This window comes from Hippocampus zosterae, chromosome 2, assembly GCF_025434085.1.
Source record: "Hippocampus zosterae strain Florida chromosome 2, ASM2543408v3, whole genome shotgun sequence".
Lineage (NCBI taxonomy): Eukaryota > Metazoa > Chordata > Actinopteri > Syngnathiformes > Syngnathidae > Hippocampus > Hippocampus zosterae.
Window position 1 is genome coordinate 39416501 of NC_067452.1, and position 18822 is coordinate 39435322.

Below are 18822 nucleotides of genomic sequence, written 5' to 3' on the forward strand. Positions count from 1 at the left end.
AAAAACATACGTGGCAGGCTGATTGGACGCTCTAAATTGTCCCTAGGTGTGAGTGCGTATGGTTGTTCGTCTATGTGTGCCATGCGATTGGCTCACAACCGATTCAGGGTGTCCCCCGCCTACTGCCCGGAGACAGCTGGGATAGGCTCCAGCACCCCCCGCGACCCTAGTGAGGATCAAGCAGTTAGGAAGATGAATGAATGAATGAATGAATTAATGAACTACCATTGTCATTTACGAGGTTGGGTGGTGGGTGGGGGGGAGGGCTCTTTCAGTCCACCATCGCGCTCTCCTTTAAATATTCATCCAATGGGAGATTCATGACTGGAATGTAATGTCGTCATTCTTACTCCGATCGAATGCCCACCCCGCCGTCACGAAATGGATGCTAAGATGCCGAGAACGCAACACCCGCTCATCGCCGTAGTTAAACGCCGGTGGCAGAATCACCACTTTTGGCGGCTGTTTTTTGGATGCGACGGCGGCCGTGGAGGGAATTGGGAAACACTTCCAAATACGAGGCGGTGGTAACGGCTTCTGGAAAGCATAATAAAAAAAAAGTTGGGGAAAAGCTGACTCGATCAGCTCAACTTTACTTGGCGGGTGATCTGAGGCGCTTCAAAGGGTGGCGACGCGAGCGCATGCCGAATTCCGTTGAAATGGAGTTTGAAGGCGATTGTTTTGACGGTTATCACGCTTGTGTCACCATAGTACCTCAGTAACCCGCATTAAAAAAAAATAATAATAATTCCCGGTAGTCCAGTGGTTAGCACGTGGGCTTCACAGTGCAGAGGTCCCGGGTTCGATTCCAGCTCCGGCCTCCCTGTGTGGAGTTTGCATGTTCTCCCCGGGCCTGCGTGGGTTTTCTGCGGGTGCTCCGGTTTCCTCCCACATTCCAAAAATATGCATGGCAGGCTGATTGAACACTCTAAGTTGTCCCTAGGTGTGAGTGTGAGTGCGAATGGTTGTTCGTCTCTGTGTGCCCTGTGATTGGCTGGCAACCGATTCAGGGTGTCCCCCGCCTACTGCCCGAAGACAGCTGGGATAGGCTCCAGCACCCCCCGCGACCCTAGTGAGGATCAAGCGGCTCGGAAGATGAATGAATGAATGAATTCAATGCTCATTGTAGAGGTGAAAAGTCACATTAACGATGGGACACTTTGGACGAGCTTGATCGCCGTTTCATCTTTTCCAGGGGTGTGTAGACTTTTTATATCCGGTTGTATGAGAAAAGCTCAAAGTGAAGATTGACCCGACTTTGTGTATAATGAGGTGGTGATGTTTACGGAATATTGAAGTTATTGAGATTATGAGCGTCATGAATCGGTGGTGGGGGGCGGGGGGGGAGACATGAAAAAAAACCCAATGAAAGCAGTCAAATCGGTTTAAATAAATGATTTATTGAGGTCACTCTGCACCATCTATACAGATCAAAACAATAAATGAACACCAGATTCCATAAAATCGTTCGAATAAATTTTTCGCCTGACAATAGAGAGCATCGCGTTCTATGTACAACGGAAGACATTGACACCAAACAAAAACGTTTTCTTTTGTTTTTTTTCTCTCTACAAGGAACTAGCAAACAAACCGAAAGCAAAGAGACAAGCATGGGAAACGTTGGCTTAACGTTTGCTTTTCACCGTTAGAAACTCGAACGTCTCGCTCGTGCGTCACATCCCGTCCACGAGGCAATTCATTTTTTTTTTTAAATCATCAAATATTTTGCTTTTAGACCGCCGAAGGAGAAAGCATACCATTACACTGTAAAACCTGAAAGCCATAAGAAGGGTAGCTAAAATAGTTTAGCAGAAATATTTGATATAGATATAGAGATATACTTTATATATTTATGCAACGCGGGTAAAATCTAGATTTTAGGAATTCTTTGTACTCTCAGTAGAAGCGCTTTCACGCCAACTCTTTGTCTATTTACATCATATTCACATCCAGGTAGTTCATAAATACAAACGTCAGGACCAGATGAGTGAGGTGGCTTGGGCATCTGATTCGGATGCCTCCTGAGCGCCTCCCCGGTGAGGTGTTCCGGTCATGTCCCACCGGGAGGAGACCCGGAGGAAGACCCAGGACACGCTGGAGAGACTATGTCACCCAGCTGGCCTGGGAACGACTCGGGATCCCCCGGGGAGAGCTGGAAGAAGTAGCTAGGGAGAGGGAAGTCTGGGCTTCCCTGCTAAAGCTGTTGCCCCCGCGACCCGGCCCCGGATAAGCGGTAGATGATGGATGGATGGATGGATGGATGGATGAGGACCAGCGTGGCAAACAACAGCTCGGCATGTCACGAAACTGTTCGACCGGGTCGCCAGCTCGGTGATATTTTGGGACTTTGGTACGAAGGTTTCGCAAACTCGATAGTACCCTTGAAAGTGTGGAGGTGGGATTTCGGCACGTGTTTTGACACACACCATGGAGACTTTTAATATTTTCTGCTATTAGACTGGAAGGGGCTGGGAGGGCGGGGTGGGGGGGTTGTGACTGGATCTGATGAATGGAGGGCTTAAGGCAGGGGTGTCAAACTCATTTTTGTCGCGGGCCACATTTTGGTGACCGTTTTCCCCGCAGGGCCGTTACGACTGAAACCATATCGAAAAAGTCAAGAAAAATGTTTCGTTCAACGATTGTTTAAAGTACTCTCATGAGGGGTCTGCTAACAAGGAAATGCTTTCCAGAAACTGAGAATTTCAATTTTGGTAGCCATTTTTAGCAAGCGTCATGAAAGTTGACATTTTTGATTTACTTTCGCGGGCCGCATCGAATGAGGTGGCGGGCCAGATCTGGCCCCCGGGGCCTTGAGTTTGACACCGGTGGCTTAAGCTGTCCTTCGCTTTTTAAGCTAACGCGACCATCGTGTCTGACGAACGCTAACACAACAAGGCCGATGGGAGTCCGCGGCGTGGACAGGCTAGCTTTAGCTCTTCAGAGCAGGGGTTGCCAGCCTTTTGTGGGTCCAGGAGAAAATGGGAGGGGGGGGCACGGGGGCTGCCGGATTTAAATGATGCATCATTACAATGATAGATTTTTTTCCAAAGCTAATGTCGGGAGGCGTAATCTCTATACGATGTTTGTTGCATTGCTAGCGTTGCGCTTTGCCGCCGATTTACGACGTCATGTATCGGAAAGAATTTTGCCTGCCGCCGAGCCCAGTCGGGAGAACCCCCCCCCTAGCCCCCCCCCCCCCCCGCCCCCGCTTCACTTCCTTCAAAGTCCCACGCAGCAGACTCCCCCGAGAGTTTCCATGGCGGTGCCAGATGTTTCCGCCTTTCGAGTACAGCCCCACGTAGACATCGCACACTCTTAAAAACGTTCAGCGGCATGGTCGCGGGACGCAAACATAGGGCCCGCGGGCTCACCGTGGACCCGAAGGAAAAAGGTCGGAAGGGGCAGTGCATTGCAACGCCTGGTTTATCACGGAGCTCAGATAGAACTTTGTATATTTAGAAATATATTTGGATAAAAAAATAATCTAGTGAGAATAAATAGCAAATTAAGAAAATACTTTGAATGTACTTTTCTGTAAATAATACTACTCTCCCGAGTGAATAACGACATAGAAGTTCAGACGGACATGCGGCAAGAGCATATTTCCTTCTGCTTCGCTGAACACGGAGAGAATTTATCAGCGTGTTAAGGCATCGGGTGGGACCAATTCGACATTCGTCCTCGGGGAAATAAATAAACTCATCCAAAGAGAGTTCTGTACTCAAGTGTACGAGCTCGCACTCCTGCTAGTCAGATTTCAAAGTAACAGTGTTCACTGACTGAGTTTTTGCTCAATTACGCACGCCGCACGCACACACTTCATACCTCAAACTCCCAACATGCATAAATGGAGGCGTCCTCTAGCCTATAGATGTGCGTGCGTGTGTGTTTTTGTGTATGCGTTTTCATGAAGCGCTGAGGTTTGCCGCTTGGGGTCGCAGAGGTCAAAGGGGTCACGATCACGAGGTCAGTCGACTGCTTCAATCTGGAAGAAACAAGAGGAAAAAAAAACAAAACACATTTTACACACAATTCACTCAAAATCATGAAAAAAAATTAAAATAAATCAAGACATTGATTTTCGTTGAGGCAAACATGGCGTCCGCTAAACGTTAACACGTGGGACCGTGACAAGTCGCCATGACTTATCCGTGGCGAGGGAAAAGCACGCAAAAAAGGATAGCAAGCGGGGAAGAGAGAAGCTCGGAAAGCAGGTCGGCAACGGTCATAATTACATAATCCGGGATGGATAGCGATGGGGGAAGGGCAGGATAGGGGGCGGGCGGGGGGCGTGGGGGGTCTTGCCGGAACGTTGCGTTGCTATGGCCACTAACCGAGCAGAGAACCACTAGGAGGAGGTGCTACCAGATGAAATATTTTTTGAATCACGACGTGGAACATAATATCCACCAAAACAAGGGAAGACGTGTTGCAAGCCCACCCATCCCTTATCATTCACAGAGATGATGCAAAAAATAGAAATAGAGATGTGGTTGCATAAGTGTACACACCCTCTCATAAGTGGCCAGGGGATGTGACAAATGATCACATTTGGTGTATGGAGGTCAGGACACACTCGACATTTGAAGTGGCTCCGATTAGATTTTGCCATTGGGATTCTGCTAACGGGGGTCGCGGGCACGTCGGAGGACACCCTGAATTGGTTGCCAGGTTGCATAAGTGTACACACCCTCTCATAAGTGGCCGGGGGATGTGATGATCACATTTGGTGTATGGAGGTCAGGACACACTCGACATTTGAAGTGGCTCCGATTAGATTTTGCCATCGGGATTCTGCTAACGGGGGTCGCGGGCACGTCGGAGGACACCCTGAATTGGTTGCCAGGTTGCATAAGTGTACACACCCTCTCATAAGTGGCCGGGGGATGTGACAAATGATCACATTTGGTGTATGGAGGCCAGGACACACTCAACATTTGAAGTGGCTCCGATTAGATTTTGCCATCGGGATTCTGCTAACGGGGGTCGCGGGCACGTCGGAGGACACCCTGAATTGGTTGCCAGGTTGCATAAGTGCACACACCCTCTCATAAGTGGCCGGGGGATGTGATGATCACATTTGGTGTATGGAGGTCAGGACACACTCGACATTTTAAGTGGCTCCGATTAGATTTTGCCATCGGGATTCTGCTAACGGGGGTCGCGGGCACGCTGGAGGACACCCTGAACTGGTTGCCGGGGGGGGGGGGGGGGACACGCATAGACGAACAACCACTCGCGCGCACAATCGCACCAAGAGACCATTTCGAGTTGCCGCCGATCAACCCCAAATATTTTCGGATATGCTAAAAGGATTTGGCTAACTTTTTTTTTTTTGCTTCCTAACCTAAGCCTCCTTTATTATTATTTTTTCTTGGGGGGGGGGGGGGGGGTGAATCCGTTCATAATTTCCTCCACCTTGTCTAAGGTCGCGCCAAATTAAAAGCTCATGACGCTGAGGCCGCCGTACTTCACCGTTGCCGTTCTTCTGGTAATGTGCGATGGCGTGTTTGCGCCAAACACAACTTTTGTCCAAAAGCTCCAAACTCGGTTTCATCAGAACATGACATTTTCTAACTTCAAATAAAGTACAACTCAACTGTACTTTCCGCCATTTCGATTGGCTCGTTGAACCATTCTCGCTGTTGCCATGACGATCGGCACGTTCATCATTCACGACGACGTTATAAACAAGTTCGCGTCCACCAGACGTGTTTTGATTCCATCGTAGGCAGCGGCTGATCGCGGTCTGCCGTCTAATCTGTCCTGCAGAGGATGTAATCTCATCTGGAGCCGAGGCTGGCACGACGCTGGCCATGCACTAATCGAGCAGCTAACGCGTCTATCTGGAACATCCCAGCCTACTTTAGCCCCCCCCACCTATATGCAGAAAGACTGGAAAATGTGACACACTTTGCCTGCTGTGTTACATTACACGCATGGTTGTTTCCAACGGCATCCAGTATCAGGTGACGTGGCCCGAACGCGTTTGGATACGCATGTGTGCAGCACATGTCGCTGTGAGCACATGCGCATTTTTTCGTTTTTGTCAACGTGTAAGGCGGGTTGCTGCAAACGCAATATAATACAGTCCGAGGTTGATTTCAGCCAGAGTCTGGGTCGCTTCCTCTCTTGGTGCCTTTCGGTTGCCACTTAAGCTGATCGGTGTGGTTTCAAATGTTTTCTGAAGCTTTTGCATGTGACGCAAAGGTCATCAATCTGCATATAAACGCTTATGTGTTTAATCCCATCGACTCTGTGGCCTAACGGTGTTTGTCTCGTTTTCTTGTGTTAATAAGTTTAGAGCCAAGTCAAGGTAAGAGATTTTTTTTTTACCGTTTACGGGAACAAAACATTGGTCTGAAAAAAATATAATAACATGTTAACTTAGCTCAGAAGCCTGCTTGTTTTTTTTTCTCACTTGGCTAGTTGCCAGGCATTTGTAGCCAGCTGCTCTCAAACTTTTAGTACCACCCCCCCCCAATTAAAATCTTACCTCTCTCCAAGTATCATTAAATCGCCATCTTAAAATACATAAGGTAAGAGGGTTTAAGTGTTCATCTAAAACAAGGCAAAGGGTTTATCCCTCAACAAGTAGATATTATTTTATGCCACTGATACAATTTGCACAGCTTGAACATGAACCCTACACCTAAACATGAGAAGCAAAATCATTGTACAAAGATTGTAATTCCCAGGAGTGGGCATCTCGCCAGTCCGTCACAGACGCTCTCCCGTTTTGCAGAAAGTCTCCGTCACTCGTTTATGTTTGTTGGCGGAGGTTTCTTAGAGAGGACTGCATCGACTATCGAAAAAAGACAAATTGGGTGTCTCATATCAAAATTGGAAAGACTGCTGGCGTAACGACCAGCTCACAGTAAAAGAGGGCAAAAGAGAATATCTGTAGGACCTTATCCGAGCTAACCGTCACAACCCACGATCGAGCCTTTTCTGTTGCTGGTCCCTCTCTCTGGAATGACCTAAAAACTCACTTGTATTCTTTGGCATTCGACTCAGCACTACTGATCTGTTCTTGGTTTTACTGTTTGGTGCTTTCTACCGCCTTTATTACCGATTTGTCTTACTGTTTATTGTGCATGTTAAATTGCTCCATGTACAGCACTTTGTATGCAGCGATGGCTGTTTGAAAGTGCTCGAGAAATACTGTTGACTTGACTACATAACTGTGGGAGTGAGCGCTCTCGATGCAATAGGATCTCTGCGGGACGGAGGGACTGCGATGGATAGCCGTGATTGGCTAAGGAGGCGGAAATGATGATGTCACATCACTTCACGGATTGACCAATGGACTGGTGAACCGGTTAAGTTTACCGACGGAGGTAAAATGGGGGGCGATGGGCTCACGATGACGGACGAGTAACCAGGCCGCTGACGGATGACGAAAAATGGACCGGCAACATTTTTGTAAAACGCCCACCTTTGATTACTTCCATTAAAATGTATTGCCCATGAATTGAACAATTATGCCTCCATCAATGTTTCAAGATACATTTCAATCTGAAGCTATTTTACTGAAAAGCTAAATGCAACCGAACTGTACTTAACGCCTACAGAGAAATTGATTAGAAAAATCCAATATATGACGTGTACTTATATGTACAGTTTAAACATTTAATTCATTAACCCCACAACCTCTCTACATAACTCTAGAATTACTGTCTGAATATGATTGAGAAAACACCACTTTATGTGGATTACATCGCTTATCCCTCGCTAATCTGTACAGCAAAACTTGTTTACATTCTTGTGATCAATTAGAGAAAACGTGTGTGTACACATTCCGGCCCACAGATTATCATTATTATTTTTATTTTTTTTTTCAAACCATCAGCTGAGAGGACCAACTGCGGATGTAGAGGAACCCTTGGAGTGATTTGTGCTTGTTATGCTGAGTCTGGTCACAAAAAATTGATGTGACTGCTTTGCTGGTGCGTGTGTGAAAAGGTGAAAAAGGAAAATTTTCCGAGAGCTGGTCTCAATCTACTTTCAAACTCGGCGCGGCAGACCGCTCAAATGTGAACGCCAAACGGACCAGCGTCAAAACCTTCAATTGAGCCATCTCGTCGAGTGAACGACGTTGAAAGAGAAGGCGGATTTACAAGATGGACACGAATGTCGTTAATCTTCCAGATGAATTCCACAGCGCGGGTGGTCATGCTCTCTTTGGCCTGTAGGCGCACCAGATGGCCTGCCCGTCACGAGCCGAGCGGATCGCTTCAAAGGCCAGTGTTTAACGTGAGCAGGCCGACGGTTGCGATATTCGAAGCGAGTCTGAAGGTAAATCACCGGTGGAGGTGTTTAAACCTCGTAGTCCACCGCTTGCGATAAATGTAAAATTATGTCTTTGAATCAAATGCAAAGGCATTCGGAAAAACATGAGATAGCTGAAACGTATGGGGCGGTTCTAAAATGGCCTCAATTTCATGACGTCACCGGCTGATAAATCTCAGGCATTGCAGCAATAATAAAAACACGTTTTGATAACTTAATCTTCACAATTTACATATTTTGCACCATAGAGACCCATTATAATTCATATTTTTGAATGCACCATAAGCCTAATGTGTAAACCCGCATTTCACGCGATTTTTACGTCAATCGCTTTGTTTTCGCTTGGACAGACACCATTTTTTTTTTCCTTTTGCAAGAAATAAAGAATAAAAAATCCCAAAGAACTAATAAAAACGATATATGTATGGATAGCACAGATGCCTCTGAACATTTTGAGTGTTTGGAAAAAAAAAAGAATGTTTGTATAACACAAAATACATCATTACAAAAATTGTAAAATGCGTAACTTGTGTTTTTTTTTTCATTTGAAAGACCCAAGTGGTTAAGCCCCGCCTCCTGCCCACTGCAACTTTGGCGATCTGCCACGAGCGCATCTCATCACGATTCCACAAAATGGTCCGCATTCCTTCATGTCAACAATACGGACTGGGACGGTACCCCAAGTCTGTGCGTGTGGGAATTCGTAACTTTCATGTGTTGGGATTACTTTCGTCTGCGTGTCATGGCTGTAGCGCTGCGGGCTGTCTGAGAGTAAAACCACCATCATGCTTTCATGCGTGGGACAAACGGAGCTTTGAAGGGGGAGTGACGAGCAAGCAGATGGCAGTCACATCAACACATGTGGTAACTCCGTTAAGGCCATCGCAGTGCGACGATCCAACCTTGTTTTTAAACCTACCCCGTTGACAACGTTTCCACCGCTATAATGCTCACATTTCAAAGTCCCGATTTCACGTCATTCATTTGTGCAATTACAGATTCCGCTCCATACTAGTCCATACTTTATCGGTGCGTTTTTTTTGTCAACAAATATTTTTGTTTTGGAGTTTTTATTCGGCGTCTACGTTTGCGGGATCCGATAAGTTTGTTTTCAAACTGTGACACATTCGGATTGACGCTTGGTGTGAATCACTTTATATAAGATGATTTTTCTTTCCCATTGTCTTAATATTTTATTTCTCTTTCAGTGACGCTTTAGAATGTTTTTACGTAGAGCACTTGGAACCGTCTTGTAAAACAAAAAGTGCCCTAGAAATAAAATCGCCTTGTCTAATCGTCAGGTTACTCGGCAGAATACTCTGTTCCAAAAGTACCGTATTTTCCACACTAAATGCGCACCGCATTATGAGGCACACCTTCAATGATTGTTGTCATTTTTTTCATACATTGGGCGCACCGCATTATAAGACGCAATCTACAATGCATCCATTAGATGGAGCTACGCTCAAGGAAAAGCCAACAGAACGATCAAATGTCAGTAAAACGTATTGAATAAAGCAGCGACACAGTTCACTGAACCAACAGCAAGATAGAACATTGACTCGTTGACGTTGAACTCTCTTGCCGCTGTTCGATTTCCGTGTTCAACTGCGTAACCCGATCGACTTATGTTTGAACTCTGCGTTGTCAGCATGTCTCGAGCAAGGAGCCATTTTGGGGTCGAAATATTACCGTAATGACCAGACACAAGGCGCATCGGAATTTAAGGTACGCCGTGAGCTTTTAAGAAAATGGAAAGCTTTTAGGTGTAAAAAAGGCTCCGGGAAGTTTGCTACCGTTTTCCAGAACGTCTTGTACTGCTTCGGCCTAATCGGTCCAACCGTTGACGTTTTCTATTATTCCGTAGAAGCAGACAACGTCAGTTTCAATGAATAAATCACGACAAAAATCAGCCCTCCATTTTCCAACACCGCTCATCCTGAAGCAAATTCGCGGGAGGGTGCAGCAGCCAGCAAATATGTTACTTATGACATATGAGAATTTTTTTTTGCAAGATTTTAGCAAGCATCAATCATGGAAGTTGACATGATTGATTTCCTTTCGCGGGCCACGTAAAATGATGTGGCGGGCCAGATCTGGCCCCCGGGCCTTGACTTTGACACCGGTACACTACGCCATCGTCGACAAGACCAGACAAAGATAAAACCAGGCAGGGGGGGGGGGGGCAAATTGTGAGTCACGTCTAACTTCAGCCAGATTAGTTTCACTTCTCTCACTCAGGTCCGATAATCACTCCTCCATTCTCAACTCTTCACGACTACGATGCTCAAGTCTGATGCCATGTTGTCGTTTAATGACTTTAAAAAAAATATAACGGCTATGCTAGCCACCCGAGAACTGAAATACAATTCATTTTCTGCTTCAGTGCCCCCCCACCCCCGCCCCTCCGACCCCCCACTGCTCGTGTTTCTTGCTCAGAATCCAATCAGGAAATATTATGACAATCATGACAGCGGCATAGCAACACAAGCACTTTGTTGTTTCCCCCCCCCTTTTCTTGCCTTCCAAGGATTCACTTGTGCCACATCTCACATGCGGGGGGGGGGGCTTCTCCAAAGCGCCGCGCGCTGTCGCCGACCTTTTGAGTGCGCACGGTAAAACATGTGAGCGCACGGAGCTACAATTTCACGACAAAACATTCGGCCCTCTCCATTTCCGACGGACGCTGGGCCCCCCCGTTTTGTCCGCTGGGATATTTTGGGACGCGGTATTGATCATATGGCGAGGAGTCCGTAGAGGTCGCGCTGACGAGCAAAACGTATTCTTTAATGCCGAGCTCGCTGCTAAAAACAAAAACAAAAAACCCCCCCAATAATATCCTTAAAACTACCTAGAAAGTCTTCTATCAGCGAGTTATTCTTCATGATTTTAAATGACAAATCAGAGAAACGGGCGACAGTTAAACCCACTTTGCCGTGTTAAGGGGAGGTATTTGCTGCATGAAGTAAAATAACGGATTTATTTGCAAAAACACCTTTGGGAGGGAAAAAAAAAAAAGTTCCTCCTTTGAAATGATGAACAAAGTGTACCGCAAGTGAAATAGTGATGGGAATTCCGGCTCCTTTTAGAGAGCCGGTCATTTTGGATCGGCTCACCAAAAAGAGCCAGCTCTTTCGGGTCCCAAATGGCTGCTCGGTTTTTTTGTTGCTTAAATTAATACTGTACCAAAAATAACGCAATATTATGCGTGTGTGTGTGTGTGTGTGTGTGTAACCCTCCCCTTCCGGCTCCCAATGAGGTGGGAGCCGAATCCCATCGTTCACTTCAAAGAGCCGGCTCTCGGAGCCGGCTCGTTCGCGAACGACACATCACTAAAGTGAAAGTGTTTGCAGGCTACGTGCGCAGTAGCGTCACGCTCACTCAGAGGGTTGTTTACTTCAATGTTCTCGGCCTGGTCACGTTTCACGGAGCCTCCCTCGCCTTGCCTTCACCTCCCCGGGAGGGTGGTGGGGGGGTGAATGTTAGGATTGAACCGCACGTTTTACATGGTTTGTAATTGAGGAGAAAACAAACCAAAAAAAAAACGTCAACACTGAGCAGAAACTTCAATCGCTTGCCTCGTGTTTTGTCATTCAACCCCGATTTAATTTGAACATACTCTAACCAAACCCCCCCCCCCAAAAAAAAAGACGAAGACAAATACAGCACACAAGGATATCCAAATGTTAACTAGCTCCAAAAGAGGTTTTAAAAAAAAAAAGGTAATTTTCACAAGCCATTCACCCCGAATAAGCAATAAAAGATTCGGTATGTATCTTGATGCAAAGGGACCACGGTATGATTCAAGCGAGGTTCGATTTGAAAGTAGAACGACTCGGTTGGATTCAGTGGGATTCTCATTGCGCTTCGACAGGCTCCGAAGACGGAATGACGTAATGAGTTTTACGTCCGTGTGAATTAAGTTCTCAGTGCTGCAAAAGTGGCGTTTCGTTCCAAGACACTGTCTCGCTCTCTCCAATCAAGGACAATTGCATACGCATCGGTTAAAAATAAAACGATTTGAGTATGTTGAATTGGAGACATTTGCATCTTCTAAATCAGAACCGACTTCCCGATTCAAATCGGTTTTTGTTAAATCTCTGAGTCAAGGTGCCGAACTATGACCAGGATTGTTTTTTTTTTTTTTAAATAATAAAATAGATAGGCGGCCCGGTAGTCCAGTGGTTAGCACGTCGGCTTCACAGTGCAGAGGTACCGGGTTCGATTCCAGCTCCGGCCTCCCTGTGTGGAGTTTGCATGTTCTCCCCGGGCCTGCATGGGTTTTCTCCGGGTGCTCCGGTTTCCTCCCACATTCCAAAAACATGCGTGGCAGGCTGATTGAACACTCGAAATTGTCCCTAGGTGCGAGTGTGAGCACGGATGGTTGTTTGTCTCTGAGTGCCCTGTGATTGGCTGGCAACCGATTCAGGGTGTCCCCCGCCTACTGCCCAAAGACAGCTGGGATAGGCTCCAGCACCCCCCGCGACCCTAGTGAGGATCAAGCGGCTCGGAAGAAGATGAATGAATGAAAAAAATAGATAAACCGGACTGGTGGTTAGCACGTCGACTTCACAGTGCGGAGGCTTCAATTCCAGCTCCGGCCTCCCTGTGTGGAGTTTGCACGTGTGTGGGTTTTCTCCGGGTACTCCGGTTTCCTCCCACATTCCGAAAACATGCATGGGGTGTCAGTATGAACGCGGATGGTTGTTTGTCTGTTTGTCTGTGCCCTGTGATTGGCTAGCAACCCGCCTGCTGCCAGAAGACACCCGGAACAGGCTCCAACACGCCCTTGCGAGGAAAAAGGCGGATGGCAAAATAAGATGGATGGAAGAATAAATAAGTCAAATAAAGCCTCACCTGTGGCAGTAGTTACAGACTCCTTGAAGCCCAAGCAAACGTATGGCGTGCCGTGCAATCCACCGATTCCCCGTTTGCAGCTGCTAACCGCTTTGAAGCCGACCAGCTCGTCGCATTTGTTGTCCAGCAGGTTCAAGGCAATGTAGTTGAGTCCGTTCGGGTAAGCGGCCGAGCCGCGTCGGCTCAGGGGGCTGCCGCCGCACTCCTCGTCGGAGCCCTCGCTGCTCCGCGAGGAGATGTTCTCCACGGAGCTGTGCCTCTTCGCCGTCTCCCCGCGGGCAAACGAAGGGAAGACGGGCGTCACCGTCGCCATGGTGGAGAAGGTCTCCGAGCTGTGGCGTCGTCGTCCTTGCGGGTTGGCGCGGATCACCTTGGCCGAGCGGTCGGGGTCCGGTATGGATGACGAGGCAGGCCCGAGGAGGAAGACGCCGATTTCTTCTGGGACGGTTGCCTCCTCCAGCGAATGCCTTCTCCCTCTGCTGCTCTGACTACGAGAGAAGATGCTACGCGTTAAAAGGCGACATCCAAAGATTCCTCCGCAAAGGACGAGTCACAAGTACCGGATTTTGCGCACTGGATTTCCACAGCTTCAATGAATGGCCTATTTTGTATTTTTTTTCATATATTGGACACAGTGGATTAGAAGGTGCAATCTACAATGCATCCACCAGATGGAGCCACTACGCTCCTTCTGCTCGACTCGAGAGGCGTTCATGACCGACTCCGAAAAACGTAAATGAATGATTCCTTCAATGAAACTAAAAACATTGAAAATAACGCATCAAAACAGAAAATCAAGCGAGGAAATTGCGAAGTAAATTCTATAGGGGAGCTACAGAATTTAGTTTGTGAATACAGTACACAACAAAGGAATGAATAACAAACACTTCTGAGACAGTCCAGTCGCCTCCATTTTACTGACATCGGATCGTTCTGTCGGAACTAAAATAAATTCTACAGGCGGGCTATGGAATTTATTTTGTAATTTCCTCGCTTGATTTTCTGTTTGGATGCATCATTTTCAATGTTTTGTCGTTTCATTGAAGGAATCGTTCATTTACGTTTTTCCGAGTCCGTCATGAACGCCTCTCGAGTCGAACTTTAAGAAGAGAAGCCACGGAAACGGACAAAGATCGTTAATAAAGTGTGCGTTTCAAAAAAAACAACACCGCAGCTCTCCTTTTTTTTTGGAGCTGCAACAAAAACGTATTTAATAAAGCAGCGACACAGTTCACTGAACCAACAGGAAGTTCTAACATTAGAAGCATGTCTCCAGCAAGGAGCCATCTTGACATTACCGTAATGACCATACACAAAGCGCAACGGATTTTTTAGGCGCGCTGGGAACTTTTAAGAAAATGGACGACTTTTCAGTGCGCCTTATAGTGCGGAAAATACGCTATCTGTGTTTATGATTTGGCACCAATTACTTCCTCTCTTGAGGATCCGTCGCTTCCCCTAAAATGGTGAACTTCCTTGATCGTGTGGTTGTAAATCATTCATTCATTCATCTTCCGAGCCGCTTGATCCTCACTAGGGTCGCGGGGGGTGCTGGAGCCTATCCCAGCTGTCTTCGGGCAGTAGGCGGGGGACACCCTGAATCGGTTGCCAGCCAATCGCAGGGCACACAGAAACGAACAACCATTCGCACTCACACTCACACCTAGGGACAATTTAGATTTAGCATGTTTTTGGAATGTGGGAGGAAACCGGAGCACCCGGAGAAAACCCACGCAGGCCCGGGGAGAACATGCAAACTCCACACAGGGAGGCCGGAGCTGGAATCGAACCCGGTACCTCTGCACTATGAAGCCGACGTGCTAACCACTGGACTACCGGGCCGCCCTGGTTGTAAATAAATCAACTACAATATATGGTTTAAAGAATCCAAAACACACATACCCTGTTGTTACTTGCGGAACGAGCTGAGGGGGTGAGCTGGTCATCCCAAACGTCATCTGCGCGTAGTCGTTTTGACCCGCTTTGCCATCTCTCGGCTCTTTGCGCGCATCCAACCGGCACACCCCATCCTCCTCCGAGCCGGGCCGCGAGGACAGATCCGGGAGCGCCTGCGCCTGTTCTGCGGCAAGAGCGTCGGCCTCCTCGTCGGGTTGGTGCAAGGCCATCTCAAGTTTGACGTAAGACGTCAGACAAGGCCTCCTGGAACCCTCGTCGCAAGAGCTCAGCGATGACGAGCGGCTCCCCGCCGACTCGGTCGAAGGCGGAGAGATTCTGGCGCCGCCGAAATCAATATCGATGTATTCTCCCGGGAGCTCCGCCGGCAGGGGATACTCGTGCATGCTCGGCAGGGTCCTGAGGGACAGCCTGTTGGGCCTGCCGAGCCTCCCCCCCCTGTGGGTCAGGTTGGCAGGCCGGCCGCGTCTCGCCGGCGAAGCGGTTGGGGGGCTCGGCGCCGAGTCCTGAGCCGCGGCGGGTCGCATCACCGAATAGTAGTCCGCGTCCGCCGCCCTCTGCCTGGAACTTTGCGGGCTCATCAACACATACTGGCCGTCGTCGTCGTCATTCTCGGAGGTTTGGACCGAGAGGTGGCTGGGCGGGTACGCCGTTAAACCCGCGTAGTAGTCCGGCGGGGTCTGGAGGAGCGCAGGTGGGTTTCCGGGTGACATGTTCATGTACTCCCCGTGCCGGTCCGGGCTCTCCGCGGACGACTTGGAGCCGCACCACATTCGCATGTAGCCGTTGTTGTCCTCCAGCGAGACGCTGGATGGGGAGCCGGTTTTGTAGCCCCGATTGGTCGCCCCGTGAGGGCGCACCCTGGGATTCACAATCTGCTTTGGCGCCGAGACGCACATGGGGCTCATGGGCACGTAGTTGTCCAGCTTGCCGGAGTTCGACGCCACGCCCGGCGTCATGGGCATGTAGCCGTCGTCGCCGAGGTTGCTAATCGAGCTCCTGGATGAGCCGATCTCCACGTCTCCGTAGTCTTCCGGGTAGCAGACTTTCGGCGAGGCGGAATGGGAATTGTGTCCGTCGCGGGCCCGGATGAGGGTGTACTCATCCAGGGATGCGGACGACAGCGGCGCGGCGGCTTTCGGGTGACGCGGCGTGGTGAGGGAGTGCGTTCGCTTCCTGTAAGCTTTATCCGTCGCCGCCGCCCCTTCGCCGCCGGACTTGGCGGCTAGCATTAGCATGTAGCCGCAGGAGTCGCTCGCGTCACGGGATGAAGGGGTGCTGGACAGGGAGTCGGGGGTGTCGCTGCGGGTCAGGGGGGGGAACTTGGCTTCAAGTGGACTGCAACTGTAATCGTCGCATAGTAAGAAGCCGGCGTCGCCGAGGGAACCGATGCAACTGTAGGCTTGCCCGGCGCGGTTGGGAGTGGAGAGATCATGTCCGGGTGACGTGCTGATGGGGGCGGCGGCGGGAGGGGAACTCGGCATGGACGGGCTTTGATGCAGGTTGGAGGTGGTTTCAAGCATCCTGCAGGTGCGTCCGTCGCTCAGCGTGCCGGACTTGCCGAGTTGAGAGCCGGCGTTGGGACTGGCGGATCTTGCGTTAGCGGCGGGCGTCGCCGCGGACGCGGGCCGCGGAGCGCTTCCGTCGCCCTCGCTGGAGGTTCTCACCCGGCAGGGTGTACACTTCCTCGCCGGAGATGTGGCGGCCGCGCTGGCCGTTCTGGATCTCCTCACCAGGCCCGTTTGACTCGGGGGCAAGTTACCCAGATTGCGTCTGGTGGGCACGGAAATGGGGGTGGTGCTAGCTGACTGGCTTTTGCTCCTGGGCCTGAACTCGGAGAGCTCCTTCATGGCCTTCATGGCTTCCAAGATGGTCTCGTGGATGTTCTGGGCCACCACCGAATCCTCCGCCTGCATCCAGAACTCCCCGGCCCCGGTGACCGCCGATCGGCCGACTTCGATGAAGAAGAAGCTATCCGAGTGGCCGCATCTCCTGATGTTCATGAGCTGTAAGCACACCGCGGCCGTCTCGGAGTTCAGCTTCACAAAACTGATGGTTCGGCTGGACAGGCAAAGCCTATAAACCCCCGTGAGGTTCTTCGCCTGACCCAGACCTTTGGATTTTAAATTAACCTGCCAGACTTCTTTGTACGCCGCCGTCGCCGGGGTCACGATTCCATAGTTGGCCTCTTCAAAGCCGACGAGGGAGGAGGTGGAAGCGGGGCTGTCGTACACCCTGCCTTCGGCGAGGAGATCGCTTAGAACCACGTACCAGTTCTCCTGGTCCTGCTCGCTGTCGGCGGCCACGGCGAAGTACTCGTCCTTGGTGTAGAGGGCGATCAGGTGTTTGTGTTTGGCGTCCGCCCGCTTGTTGACGCAGAGGCAGGAGTCCAAACTTATCACTCGTTTGGCGGCGCCCTTGTTCCGCCATTTCTTCTCACTCTCGTAGTACTCCAGCCGAGCCGGCGAGCGGTCGGCGGGCTCCCTCAGCACGAAAAAGCGCCTGTGTCCGTGTTTCTGCTTCCTCAAGTAGCCGCACTTTTTTACCCCATTGACGCCATTAGATAACAGGTGTCCCGTCGCCCCCGGAGGACTTGCCATCTCTTGTCACCGAGCACCACAAATGCTCCTCAATTCGAAAAAGCCAAATCAAAGATATGAACACGCCGCTTTCATTTAATCCATGGCAGGCGAGTCCGTTGTCTTCAAAGGAAAAAAATAAATTAAAAAAAGAAGAGGTGAAGGCAAGAGAAGCGTACGACTGATCCCGTTGTGGAGAAAAACAACATGTGACGCGCCGCTCTAAAACCACAGGAGAACACTGAGTCATAGGGGGGCGTGCCTGTCCATCTTCCAGCTCCTCGGCAGCCTATTGGCTCTCTCGATGATTCAAACACGGAAAGCCCCGCCCCTTCTACTTACCTCTTATTACGGAGACAAACAAGATACGTCGACGGCCATTGAAACATCGACTTCATCAAAACAGTTGAACAAAACAGTTCATCTGCCACGTGATAGCTACCTACACCGAAAAGCATTTATAAATGTGCAGAATTCTATTGAGATATTGATTAGTGTGGATTTGCAACATTAATTCTGGCTTGTCGGTGTGCATTTAGCATGGCGCCACAAACCACTTGTAAACAAACAACCCTGACGTCCCAATTGTTATATAAGCGTAGTCGTGGTGTATTTTTTTTTTAACCCGGTGATTCTTTCATCTCGTTTCAGTGCAACGCACAACCGGGCAGCAGACGGGTTTATCGGTTTCTCATTGACTGACTGCATTTGAAGGCATCTTCAAAAGACGAACACGCGTAGAATAGTTTGAAACGTTTATAAAAACGCCACTTCACAAAGAGTAAATGTTCTTGCGTATCATGCGTCATAAACGCTAGTGCTGGACAAAACAACCTTACATCAGAGGGGAGGAGGGTGGATGACTTCAGCAAATGTGTCAAAGGGTTCAGTGTACTGTACTGAAACCAGCAATGTGTAGAAATGATGCCATCTTCTGGCCTTTTAGCTCCACTGCCTAAGCGAGGAACCCTAAAGCAGGGGGGGGGTCAAACTCATTTGACATTAAAAGCCACATACGGCCTCGGTAGACGTCCAAGTTTGCCGGACCTTTGAAATGATACCATACACTGCTATAAATAACCAAAATTCATTTGTTGGCAAAAGCTTGTCGCTTCTTGGGACATACAAGTTCAGCCGCCTTCATCATGCATCGTTTAATTGACAAAGTCAGCGTCGGAAT

General features: G+C 49.1%; 1 protein-coding gene across 1 annotated transcript; it reads right to left on the minus strand.

Moving 5' to 3' along the window:
* Positions 1 to 1380: 1380 nt before the first annotated feature.
* Positions 1381 to 18723, minus strand: LOC127596514 (insulin receptor substrate 2-like). The gene is made up of 3 exons (XM_052059174.1): positions 15052 to 18723; positions 13150 to 13637; positions 1381 to 3985 (listed from the first exon to the last, which is right to left on the minus strand). The coding sequence occupies exons 1-3, from the start codon at positions 17661 to 17663 to the stop codon at positions 3981 to 3983; spliced, it is 3105 nt and encodes a 1034-aa protein (XP_051915134.1). The 5' UTR covers positions 17664 to 18723; the 3' UTR covers positions 1381 to 3980.
* Positions 18724 to 18822: the final 99 nt, after the last annotated feature.